This window comes from Centruroides vittatus, unplaced genomic scaffold, assembly GCF_030686945.1.
Source record: "Centruroides vittatus isolate TY-2023 unplaced genomic scaffold, ASM3068694v2 contig_254, whole genome shotgun sequence".
Lineage (NCBI taxonomy): Eukaryota > Metazoa > Arthropoda > Arachnida > Scorpiones > Buthidae > Centruroides > Centruroides vittatus.
The window spans coordinates 29028-41667 of record NW_027121609.1 but is presented as its reverse complement, the minus strand read 5'-3'; the positions used below and the strand labels follow the sequence as shown (position 1 = coordinate 41667).

The window sequence follows — 12640 nt, the reverse complement described above, 5'->3', positions numbered from 1 at the left end:
ATGTTATTTGCATAATAGATTATTAAATATGAGAAAAATTAAATAATTTGGAGTATAAGAACGTTATTAATAATATATTTTTATGTTTATGTTTATATAAATTTTTTTTCTTATTTATCAGTTATTTAAAATAATGTAAAACATAAATACGAAAAAGTGAATAATTGGTCATAATGAATTTTGCCTATCTCTTGGTGTTAAGTGTTAATGAAATCACAGACTGTGTTTTTCTATACAGGGTGGGCCAGCGAAAACGAAACGGCAGAGTGTTCGTGTTCGTCTAAGCAAATCGCTCGGACAGGTCGATTTTATTCTCGAAGGGACATCTTTTGCAATAAAGTTTTTGCGAATCTGAATATTAACTAAACAAACAATTTTTTTCGAAATAAATGTTCGTTTAGTTAATACATAAAAAATGAGTTTTTAAACTTTTTTGTTGTCTGTTGTATTCAGAATCGCAAAAACTTTATTGCAAAAGATGTCCCCTCGAGAATAAAATCGACCTGTCCGAGCGATTTGCTTGGACGAACGCGAACACTCTGCCGTTTCGTTTTCGCTGGCCCACCCTGTATATGTACAGTATATACAGTAGAGCGTCGTGTATCGGAAAGCCGAGCAACCGAAAGCTTTCCATTCAGACTGTGTCGTGCTGAATCGAACGTTTTTGATACTAGATTAACTTTTAAAGTATAAGTTTTTTGTTATTATATTTTTCAATATATTTATTTTGTTTGTACAAAATAAAGAAATAATTTTTAACCATACAATAGCCTCGATTATTATTATAAAAATTTTCGTTTGGCTTAAAATCGACAGAAATTCAACACGAAGCGACACGCAACGGAAAAAAATTTGAACATCGGGTAAATTAATATAGTTTTTTGTACATAATCGGTTATGCGAAAAATCAGTTATCCGAACAACCCCAGTTTTCAATTGATTTGGATAAACGACGCTCTACTGTATTCTAAATTTTTCGGGACGTCTTTGTTGTTCCTGACTATTTGAAGATAATGAGAGACACAAGCTTCTGCAGTGTACAAGTGTGAGCGATCTGGAATGAGAGTCACATCCGTGGAAAAATCTGAATCATTTTTACATATTTACCGTGTATGCCTTCCACCCCCGAATGTATCGCTGCATATGAGCTAGCAAAACGAGATTCTACATCTTAGAAATGTTTGCTTCAAGTTAACCATTCAAGTTAACCACGTACGTTTGCACTAGTAAAGTGTCATTTGTTACCAGTCCATTAGTGCCAAGTTGATAAAACTACTGAATACTGTTAATTGATAGTGGGTTCGTAATTAAACTTGCTGGCCGCATAAATTTTTCGATTAGTAATTAGGTGGCAGGGTTCCATTAAAAGACTTCTCAGGAGTAACATACTCATAAGAAGAGTCCTGGGGCTGTTGATATGGGTATATTACTTCTCTTCGGATGCCCAAGAGTTTATCTTTTAATTTTAGAAGATTCAATTCACTTATCTTTATTCTGTGCGTGCTGTAATTCATTTGAATATAATAAAGTTATAATTAAAATATTATGTCTTATACTATATTTTAGTTTAAAGTAATAGCTTTTCTTCGAAAATTATCAGACAATTGATAACTTTCTGCAATTTCTCTGTATTTATTACTAATTCAAATACTTTCATCGCAAACATTTCTGTGAGATGAACCTCTTAAACATTGTATAAAAATGTTGTGTTATTCTGATAGTTTCTGTTTGACAACTGCAGTCAAACAAACACCGGATTACATCTGGCTATTTGTCCGCTACTATATATAATTAATTACTAAATAATTTTACACTAGAGGCAGGTGTTAGATGTCATCTCTTAGTAAGTTTAATAATTATAATTAAAATTTATTGAGTATATTAAAAATATTCAAGAATAAGTGCATTTATTATTCTTGCAGTAAGGAGTATATACTTTTGAATTAATTTTTATTAAACGTAAAGTTGTTGGAAGAGAAGAAATAACTGACATTTCTTATGCAGAAACATATGATATAGTTTAATATTCAAACAAAACGTATTGAGTTAAACGTATGAGGCAGATGTCAATGAAGAATGTCTGGACACACAGAACAACAAAAAGCGAAAGGTCTTCACGTGACATTCACCTTTGTAATATACACCTTTTTACATTTTTATATATGCCGATGTTGCCTTCCTGGGGTTAAACGGATATCAGGTTGGAAACGTTTGTAAAAAAATAAATATTGGTTCTCAGAAGCGTAAGATGTGTTTGTCAAAGTATTCAAAGTGTCTGAGTTTATAGTAAAAATAAGGAAGAAAAAATATTGTCGTAATTAAATATATTAATATATATATCAGGGGTGGGCACGCAAGAGTTTAGTGGGACCCGCAATGTAGGTTTTGCAAAATGCATGAGAGCCGCAGTTCTGTACTGTCGTGGTGCATAGTATGGTAAGGTGCGCGATTTTATTATATAATATAAAACAAATATTGCATCTTTTTTAATAAACATATTTTCGCAAAATTATAAAAATGAAATTGTAAAAATATTGATAAAAAACAGAAATTAACACTTTCAGCAAGAGCCGCACGGAACTCAAAAAGATCCGCATGCGGCTCTCAGAGCCGCATTTGCCCATGCCTGATATATATTTTGCGAAAAATTAAATTCTAAAGTATTTCTGTTTGAACATTGAATTCGTCCATTTCCTAATCCTAGTAAATCATTTTTTTTTTTTTTGCACTTACATTAGCTTATTCTGAATGTTTTCAACGATCAGGGCTTGTGTTAATGTATACTCCCTTATAATAAATGGTATTCAAAGTACTAATAAGATGTTCCACCTTTCAGTTTTGTTTTCTTCTAATATTAATGGCAAACTTATCAGCTAAACTTATAATTTGCCCTTTTTGTTATACGATTCTTTTCGGTTTAGATACATAAGAAACAGTATAAATGCAAGTGATCGTGTATTTATACTATGAATGAAACAAAAGATATGACAGATCCAAAACTGTAAAATATAGCGTGCAAACCACCAGTCAGTAATGGTTTTTAAAATCATCATAGACTTGGATTTTAGCTGAACACTTTTAGCTTCAAATTTAATATTTCGAGAATGTGAAATCTGTTGACAGTTTTCATTTCAAAGCTCGTTATTGTCTTGCTGTTAGATTATAGAACTTCATACTGTTATACAGTAGAGACTCGTAAATCGGAACCCCGGTAATCGGCACGATTTTCAGTCGGACTGTGTCGTGCTGAATCGAACGTCTTTGATACTAAATTTACTTCTAAAGTATAATTTTCATGTTTTTATATTTTTCAATATATTTATTTTGTTTGTACAAAATGCAGAAATAAATTTTAACGATACGATAGCCTCAATTATTATTATAAAAATTTTCTTTAGGCTTAAAATCGACGAAAATTCAACACGAAGCGACACCGCAACGGAGAAAAATTTGAACATCGGACAGATTAATATATCTTTTCGTACATAATCGGTAATCGGAACAAATCACTAATCCGAACAACCCCAGACCCCAATTGATTCTGATTTTCGGTTCACTACTGTAATTATATTATTGTTTTATACTATATAAAAATTCTATATCCCATCTAAAAATTCTTTAATTAGGCTCGGAAGAGTAAAACTAATTCCTGCACCCGGCGAAAACGTGTTAGATTGGCTATAGTCTTAATAATTTTAAACTTCGCTGCCGTTACTTTTTCCCAGGCTCCTCTGCTAGTAATTTAAAAAAATAATCTTTTTATCATTTAATGTATCATAAAATAACGCAAAACGTGTCAGTTTTGCGTTATTCTATGGTAAATAAGGCAATTTCCTGGCGAACAGGGGGCCCTAAATACATCTTTCATAATCAGATTTATAAATTGTATTATTGTAGTAAATGTATACTGTATGCGAACCTTGGCAACACAGATCAGAGAAAACACTGTATTCTTCACCCGGGTGCAGAAGTACAAAGAGACACAGTAACGAAAATTTAACGAAAGAATAATTCACGAAGTAGACTGGTGTTTAAATTATAAGAGTTTGATTTCGCAGTGTTCGTGTTGTCTTTCGTACTCTGCACATTATCTGAGATCGCAGAGTCTATATTAACATGTAGCCCTATCTAAACGTTTTTAATGTGCTCATACTTTAATTATTACACATAGATACAAAATACGTTAATAATAAAAAAAATAAAGAGAACAGAATAGATAGAACAAAATAATTTTCAAAAGAATAAAAAACGAAGACCATTAAACAGAAGTTCGGAGACCAGAAATTAAATATAATTACAAGTGTAATTATTACAGATTATGCAATAATTATCACACAAATTTTTAATCACACAAAATCTTTTCATAAACATAATCAGAAGAAAATGTTGTTGATAAGACGTTCTACATTGAAAATTTGTGTTGAATGCAAAACAAGTGTTATTTCTGCAAAATGGATTTGCACATGTGAACTGAACAGCTTTCTACTTGCGAAGCTTTTTTTGCATGTATTACAAAAATGTGGTTTCTCACCTGTAGGTATCCGAAGATGATCTTCATAATTTTCTTTTTTAAGTAAACGTTTCGTCGCGTAATTATGTTCGTTAAAACCTCTAAAATGATTCTTACGACGTTTATGACGATCCATGCTGTATTTTAAAGCGAATGTTTTTCCGCATATACCACACTGCCAGAGCTTTCCTCGAGTGTGCTTAAGCAAATGACGTTCCATGTTCGAGTTTCTTGCAAAGTTGCTTTACAGGCATCACATTTATAGTGCCTTTCTCGAATGTGCGCAAGTAGATGACGTTTCAAGCTGGAATGTTTAGTAAAAGTTTTTCCGCACTGTTCACTTTTATATTCCATTTGAACTCTTTTGGAATATTTGAAAGTATTAACATGTTTTAGCTTATGCATTCGAAACTCTTAGATAAAGAACTTTTTATTACATTCATACCAGTAATATCACTTACTGTATTTTAGTATTAAGACATCAACGTGTTCAATAACTTTACATCACATCTCAAGGATTAAAATAAAAATACAGCATTAAAATATTTAATATAAATTACTTTTTTTTAACTATTTAGGTTCTTTATTATGTCCATCGTTATAAATAGTATAACTTTTAAAAAATTCTATAAGAACTAATTACTGAACCTATCAGACTAAGTTGAAGTGGACAAGAAAACTAAATGATTACTTTGTTTTCAGAAATATATATTTCAATAAATACATTACTTAAAATAGCATTAAATAACAATCAAAATAGATTTTACCATTAATTATCGAATATTTTTGCAACACTCGAGAGGTTGAGGCCGCTTTCCCGTAAGCCTAGATTTGACAATGGTGTTCGGAAAGTCAGATGAATCATGCTCGACATTCCAAACGCCATTGTCAAACTTCTAGGCTTAGAGCAGTGGTTCTCAACCGGTGTTCTGCGGAACACTAGTGTTCCGTAAGCATCTCCCAAGTGTTCCGCAGATTTAGTCGCAAATCAGAAAGTATACAATCGTATTCGAGCCGCCGAATATCGAAAAATTAAAATCATAAAATTTTCATAAACTTAAATATATATTTACGACTCGTACTTATGAAGTGTACTACTGTTTCGAATAAGATAAAGGCAATGATAAAAACTGAATGAAATATGTAAAAAAACATCAAGCACAAGTTTCCCATTAAAGTTATTTAGGTATATTTTTTCCTTTCTTAGAATTGGCGTTAATAATATGAGTAGAGATTTTAAATTATAACCGCTCAATTCTAATAAAGTAACTGATGACAAGCTTAGGTATTTCATATTAACTTAAGTGTTCCGCTAAAGAAAATTGCTCACAAAAATGTTCCGCATCCTAGAAAAGGTTGGGAACCACTTGCTTAGAGGAAAGCGGCGCCGAACGTCCGACGTACACGTTTTCGCGTTTTGACTGAAGCAGCATTATAATACTATTCTATTCAGTAATTTTTCGAGATGTTATAATTTTACTTAAAAAAGCATTAATTCAGGTTAACCATAAAACTCCCCAGACTAGAAACTAATGTTTCTTTTATTCTTTTGATTAACTTTGTTTCTTGATGTGTTTTAACCTATACGAAAATATTTAAAATCATGATTATGATTTATAATGAGTACAGTATTTGGACGTTGAGCTGTTTTGACTACATTTACAAGAGACAGAATGAAATATCAATACTTTTATTATATAAAAACACTAAAATATATTACACAGAAAATTTTATTAATACACTTTAAATGTGAAATATCTTAAATTTCAAACGAATTTTAATATAAAATAAAATTTAATTACAATTAAACACAAGAGTAAATTTTAAGAGTATAAAATTGAAAAATTGTTTATTTTATATTTACAATTTTTACACTCAAAACTTGTTTTGCAGCACAAAATGGAAAATCATGCATGTTGAACGTGCATTCAATATTGATCTATCAAAAGGTAAATTTCGTATAATGTCTTTATTAAGTTTCTGTTGAGTCCTACGAGTTTTTTCCTGGATATGTCAGCATGAACCGTTTTAAACTGAATTTACTTTTAAAGTCGTTATTAGATAAATTACATACATACACGACATAAAACTTACTTACTTTTGTGTAACTTTTTATAATAAACTTAAATGGAAAGCTTTTACCGCATGTATCTTAAGCATACGGTTTTATACCAGCTATGTAAGGATTTATGACGGTTTAAGTCGGACATTCGTGTAAATCTTTTTTTACATACATCACAAGTATGCGGTTTCTCATCTGCATGTACCATGATGTGATGTATATAATCGGAATATTTTAAGAGATTTTTACCGCAAGTATCACATTCATACGCTTCCTCCCTTGTATGAACCGACACGTGACGTTGAAGAGCGGGCAGATTACTAAATATCATACTGCAGATATCACATTTATAAGACTTCTGTCTTTCGTGAATAACCTTCCAATGCATAACGAGACTTTCTTCGTAATCAAACACTTTTAGGCAAGTTTCGCATGTATGAGACATGTCCTTGCTGTTGCGATATCTGTATAAAAATTTGTATTATTAATTTATTATACATATAATACAAGACATAATATAAAAACACAAAGACTGAATGTACGAATTTTATTAACACGCTAATAAGATTTGAAAAATTGGTTACGTTTGTAGACACTTGAAAATTAGTTAGAAAACTGCATGTTGCAAATCGGCAATTTGTAAGGTTCGCAGTTATAATTAACAGTTTCCAGTATTCTAATACTATTCTATTCAGTAATTTTTTTAAATGCTATAACTTTAAATAAAGTACATAAATAACTTTTCCAGGTGGCACAGATTATAAGTTACACTACCAAATCTTATTCTAATAATTATTATTTGAATCGAGACATGACATTGCAAGCGTGTGGTATCATCCAGTAAATAATGAAATTACTTTCTGTTAGAATGCACATGCATACAGATCGACTTGAAATTTATTAAATATTTTAGAAATAGTTAAAAGTCAGTAATTAATATCTACTGAAAAGTTTTGAATGTGTAGACCTAATATTAGTAATATCAAAATATATTCGACCCTTCTTTTAGTTATGAATTGTTGGCTATAGAAATAGATCCACTTGAAATAAAGTTATTTTGATATCAGTAAGTACAACAATGGAAATATTAAAAATGATTGGGAATTAAAATGGTTTGAAAATATAAAAATTGATAACAAATTAGTGATAAGAAATCTTTTATTTAGAGAGTGAGGAAACTGCTACCTGGTTTGACTTTTTCAATGAAATTATATTTTCTAGTCATGAACAATGCATATATGAAAATAAATGTAGGTGATAAGTGTATTGAATATAAAAATCATATAAAATGATTAATATCTGTTATATATTGTTTATTCTGACACTTACTAGTGTGAATATTAAAACATCAAATGAAAATCATTGCTGGCTGGAAAGAATACTAAAGTTAAAAATGAAACTTTAGATTGATAATACTTAAATGATAGGATAGGAAAATGAGATATCTCATAATTTATACAATTATGTAATTATATTAAAGGGTTAATGTTACCTATGGTGACTAAAATGGCAGCTTGGCTCTGATTACAGCAAACAGAAGAAAGGAAACATTGGGGACGCACGTTCTTATCTAACCTATTCTAATAAATTATTATAATTATTACTAACAAAATTATTAGAATAGGTTAGGTTAGGTTAGAACATGCGTACCCACTGTTTATTTTCTTCTGTTTGTGTAATCAGAAACGAGTTACTATTTCAATCACTGTAGGTAACATTAACTAAATAAAGTTTCGCCATTTATAAAGATTGAGATAGCTGGCCACAGCTCTATATCTATATTAAGATCAACTGGTTAAATATATCAGTAGCATACAACGTACATAACTTTTCAATTATCGTCAGCATATTTATAAACGTATTCATCAAAGCTATTTCCTTTCTAGTAATTAGGCAAATCACTTGTTCTGTCAGTGCTAGATTACAGCAGATTTACTAGTTACTTTACCATATTATTATTCATTTAGTTAATTATAAGGGATAAAAGTAATTATTATATTTAATTAATTACAATTATTTTTAATTTCGATAATTTTAAGTATTTTATTAAAATAATTCGTTAAGTTATTATTTACAAAATTCACACTCACTTCCTATAAACGGTCAAATCGCCAAGTAACCTTCACTTCGAAAATTGCACACAAAGCAGTTACGTTTGAAAAAAGCATCCAAATCTTTGTTCAGCTAATTTGCATAGTAAATATCATTTTCTCTTTTCTTACTTAAATGGAATTTTTACTCAATAATAATATTTATATTTTTAATTAAATATTTATAGTTGTTAAATTTAAGCAAAAAAAACAATAAATAGCACAAAAAAGTTAATAAAGAGTATTAACTATTAGTATATATACCTGAAAAATTAACATATTTATGCATGCACTGGTAACTAAATATAAACTGCTTATTTACTGCATACAAAATATAGTAATTATACATAATATTAATTATTATCTCTACACTAGAAAAATTTAAATTTTAAATATATGAGAAATTGTTTTAAATTTCAAACAGAAAAAATTTGATAATTTAGATTAATAAACGTAATTTTGTTCAGAGTTATAATACAGTAACAAATAAGTTATTTTTTATTTACAGTGAATTAGAGGGAGGTGGAGAGGCGCTGTTAAAAATTTAGATCTAGTTGTGGTTCGCACTAGACTTAGGGGTTCGTTTTCGGGGTACGAGTTTTTGGAGTTTTTTTACGTGTTTAACACCTAATTAGAGTTATTCCTCACGGAAAGACTGTCTTGGCAGATTTCTTATGCTTTGCGTTGCATTATCTACTTGATTCGAATAGATTACATCGCCGGCTTGCTTGGCTAACTGATTGAAAAACAAGTTAAGCAAGTATTTCGTATCACATTCAATTATCACTAGTAAACAAATTAGAAAGTCATGTAAAAGTTCATTGACATAAATGTATACACAAAATGTTTTATTTATATAAGTGCTTTCGAGTTCTTTTCAGTTTAGTTTCTCAAGTACAGTACATATTTCAGAAAATGCTGCTTATTTTTATGTTTACTATTTTTCTGTTTACTGAAGACTGTTCGTGTTTAATGTTGAATTTCGTTTATTTGTTAATACGTGATTAATATTTCAGCTTTTCATGAATGAACTTTCTTGTATATGCATTTTTCAAAAGTTAACATATAACATCACTCTGTTTACATGAGGGGATTTGCTTTCTGATGAAGCAGGTGAACAAAATACAGCAAGAAATATTATTGTATTTTATTTTTTTATCTCTACCCATCAATAACTTTGGACATTAACATGATCGTCATTACTGCAATAAGGAAAGTTATTCTTATAGCAAAATTGCCTGCTGAAGTATAGCGCACAATACAGATTTTTGATCCCAATTTTAATATTAAATATTAAAAAATGCATGATTGATACTTCACGTTCCCGAAACTGTACTATCTACATTATATGTATATAATATGACTTTAATTAAGCTGCAATTTTTAAAAATTGCAAATTAATATATTCCCGCTAATGTCTGTTCTTAATCTCGTAAATAAAGTTGATAGATGAATGAAGAAACTAGATACTGGATGCTCAATGGCAACAGGCCCGATCACCAACATCCCACATATGAACTTCTGGTTTTTATCGAAATTCGTATTATACAAAATTCGTATTATACAATTATACAAAATTCGTATTATACAAAAATTCGTATTATACAAAACAATTATACGCTTTTTTCGCATACAAATTTATATATTTTTTCGTAAAAGGAGATTGTTAGATGACCATCATGATGTTATTGTTAACAGAGAAACTATAATGTACAGGAGCGAAGATAGTACTAATTTCAGAGTATATAACAAAAAATTGCATTATGGCATTGTCATAATATCACAGAAAATAATTTTTATTTCATGTACTTATCTCAGAAAATCATACGAAACAGTTATTTAAATTCAGCGCACATTAATTTCACAAAAAATTGAAAAACATTATAAAGTGTCAGTGAACATTCATGAATTTTATCCTATTTACACTCTTTGTCAGAAATGTTTCAGGTCAATATTTTCATTTCTGTACACGTGATGATAAATCAAAATAAATTCATGTTTTAATGTCTCCTGCTATATGTTTTTACTAGACATGTTTTTGGAAATGTTTTCGCGTAAACTGACTAGGTGGCAGATTGTGCTTAGCAACACATTGTTTGCATTGCTGTCTCAATACCTGTAATGACACAATGAATGTTTATTGTTAGCAAACATAGCCCTTACGGACCGAGGACGGCTATTGCTATCAAGCGTTAAGTAATACAGTAGTCTGTCAATGGCTATAACCGTCGAATTTTCAAAAATCATTTCTATTCTCGCTATGGACAAGACTAGTCAGGAAAAGCTTATTTTACATTTTATTGGATGTTGTTTATGAACTCAGCAAATTTTGAAATTATACACCCAATAGAAGTTTATATTTTGGATTATTCTACGGTCCCCACCTATTAAAAGAATATATATGATCGAAAATTTCGTAAGATATTTGAGTGTTCACGGTTTGTGATAAACATCTGTTTAGAAACCTGACTTACCCTGACGTTTTCATGGGAATCACTTGCCAACGTTGAAAAACAGCTGTTTTCACGGACATTAAGCTAAGTACACCGATCTGCGGCGCGCGTCACGTGATCCGTTGCGATATTTTGTCAAATGAAAGAGAATTCATTACTAAACAGTACCTAAGAAAGGAAATAAAGTTTTATGCTAAAATTTTTTAATATGTATTTTATAATTTGGTGTATTAAAAACTTTTAAAATGTTTTAACTTTTTGTGAGAGTTTTTCTTGTAAAGCACAAAAAAACAATGTCAGGTTAAGCTTAGCGTATAATATAAAAAATAAGATGAAACTAATAAAAAATTATTAGAAAATAACAAAATCTGTTCTAGTATTCACAGTAACTAGTTCAGTTGTGTGTAGAAAAGCCTTATCCCCTTCAGGCGATGTTTGGAACATCCTGCAACAAGTTTACAATCAGCTGTTCTCAAGGTCATCCAGCTGTGTATCTGTACTGCAGCAGATGTCAAGTGTCTTTTTGCCAGTTTTGTGTTATATGAAAAATAATAAGTTTCTAGATAATACACAATAAAATAAATAAATATTTATACTGATATTTTTAGAAATGTAATTTATTTGTGTTTTTTATATTAGGAAATATACACAGTACATTCATGTTTGATTTTATAACATTGTATTTTGTAATTATTTTACATTTTCTTTATTACTTGTTATAATTTAAAATATGACTTTATATCAATGAATTTATTTTTATTTTGTTTTATCAAGTTTTTTTTCGTTTTTAACAGCGTTTAACGATAACGACTGTTGCAGAGAAACCACCCATTGCGCCTGTAGAACCCTGTAAAGTTGGCTATCTAAAGGAAAAGGTGCCATTTAGGAACCAATTTGGCAAAATTGAAAAGAAAAATAAAAAAAAAAACACTTTTTTGAATTGAAATAAATAATATTTTTCAAAAAATAAAAGGTTGGATAATGAATAAATTTTTTATTATAGTGCAAAATTAGTGAAAAAGTTCAGTTCTGCATTAAGCTTGAAAAAACATCTAGTGAAATGTGAAACATGATTAAGCAAGTTGTATGAAAACAAGGCACTTTCAAGAAGCCAAGTTTCCGAGTGACACAAAACGTTTCGTGAAAGCAAAGATTCAGTGCAAGACGATCCCAGAGCTGGTTGCTTGTCTTCAGCACATAGCAATGCAAACATGGAGCTTGTGAAGCTATTACTGCAAAAAGACCGTCGTATAGCTGTGTGTATGATATCAGAAGAACTAAATATGAATTGTAATGTGTGTCATAAGATTTTACTTGAATATTTAGTGAAATGGTAAATGAATGCAAAAATTGTCTGTCACGTACTGATAGCTGACTAAGAAAGTTCACAGATGAATAATTGCTGCTGAACTAGTAGACAGAGCCAGGCATAATCCCACATTTTTATCAAAGATTATTGTAAGAGATGAAAGTTTGTGTTACTAGTATCACCCTCAAACGAAGGCTGTAAAAAATGAGTTAACAA

The 12640-nt window shown here is 30.0% G+C and overlaps 1 protein-coding gene across 1 annotated transcript; it reads right to left on the bottom strand.

Moving 5' to 3' along the window:
* Positions 1-6001: 6001 nt before the first annotated feature.
* LOC136971441 (zinc finger protein 83-like) lies at positions 6002-11195 on the bottom strand. The gene is made up of 3 exons (XM_067265898.1): positions 11137-11195; positions 6745-7036; positions 6002-6091 (listed from the first exon to the last, which is right to left on the bottom strand). The coding sequence occupies exons 1-3, from the start codon at positions 11193-11195 to the stop codon at positions 6002-6004; spliced, it is 441 nt and encodes a 146-aa protein (XP_067121999.1).
* Between the last annotated feature and the right edge of the window lie 1445 nt (positions 11196-12640).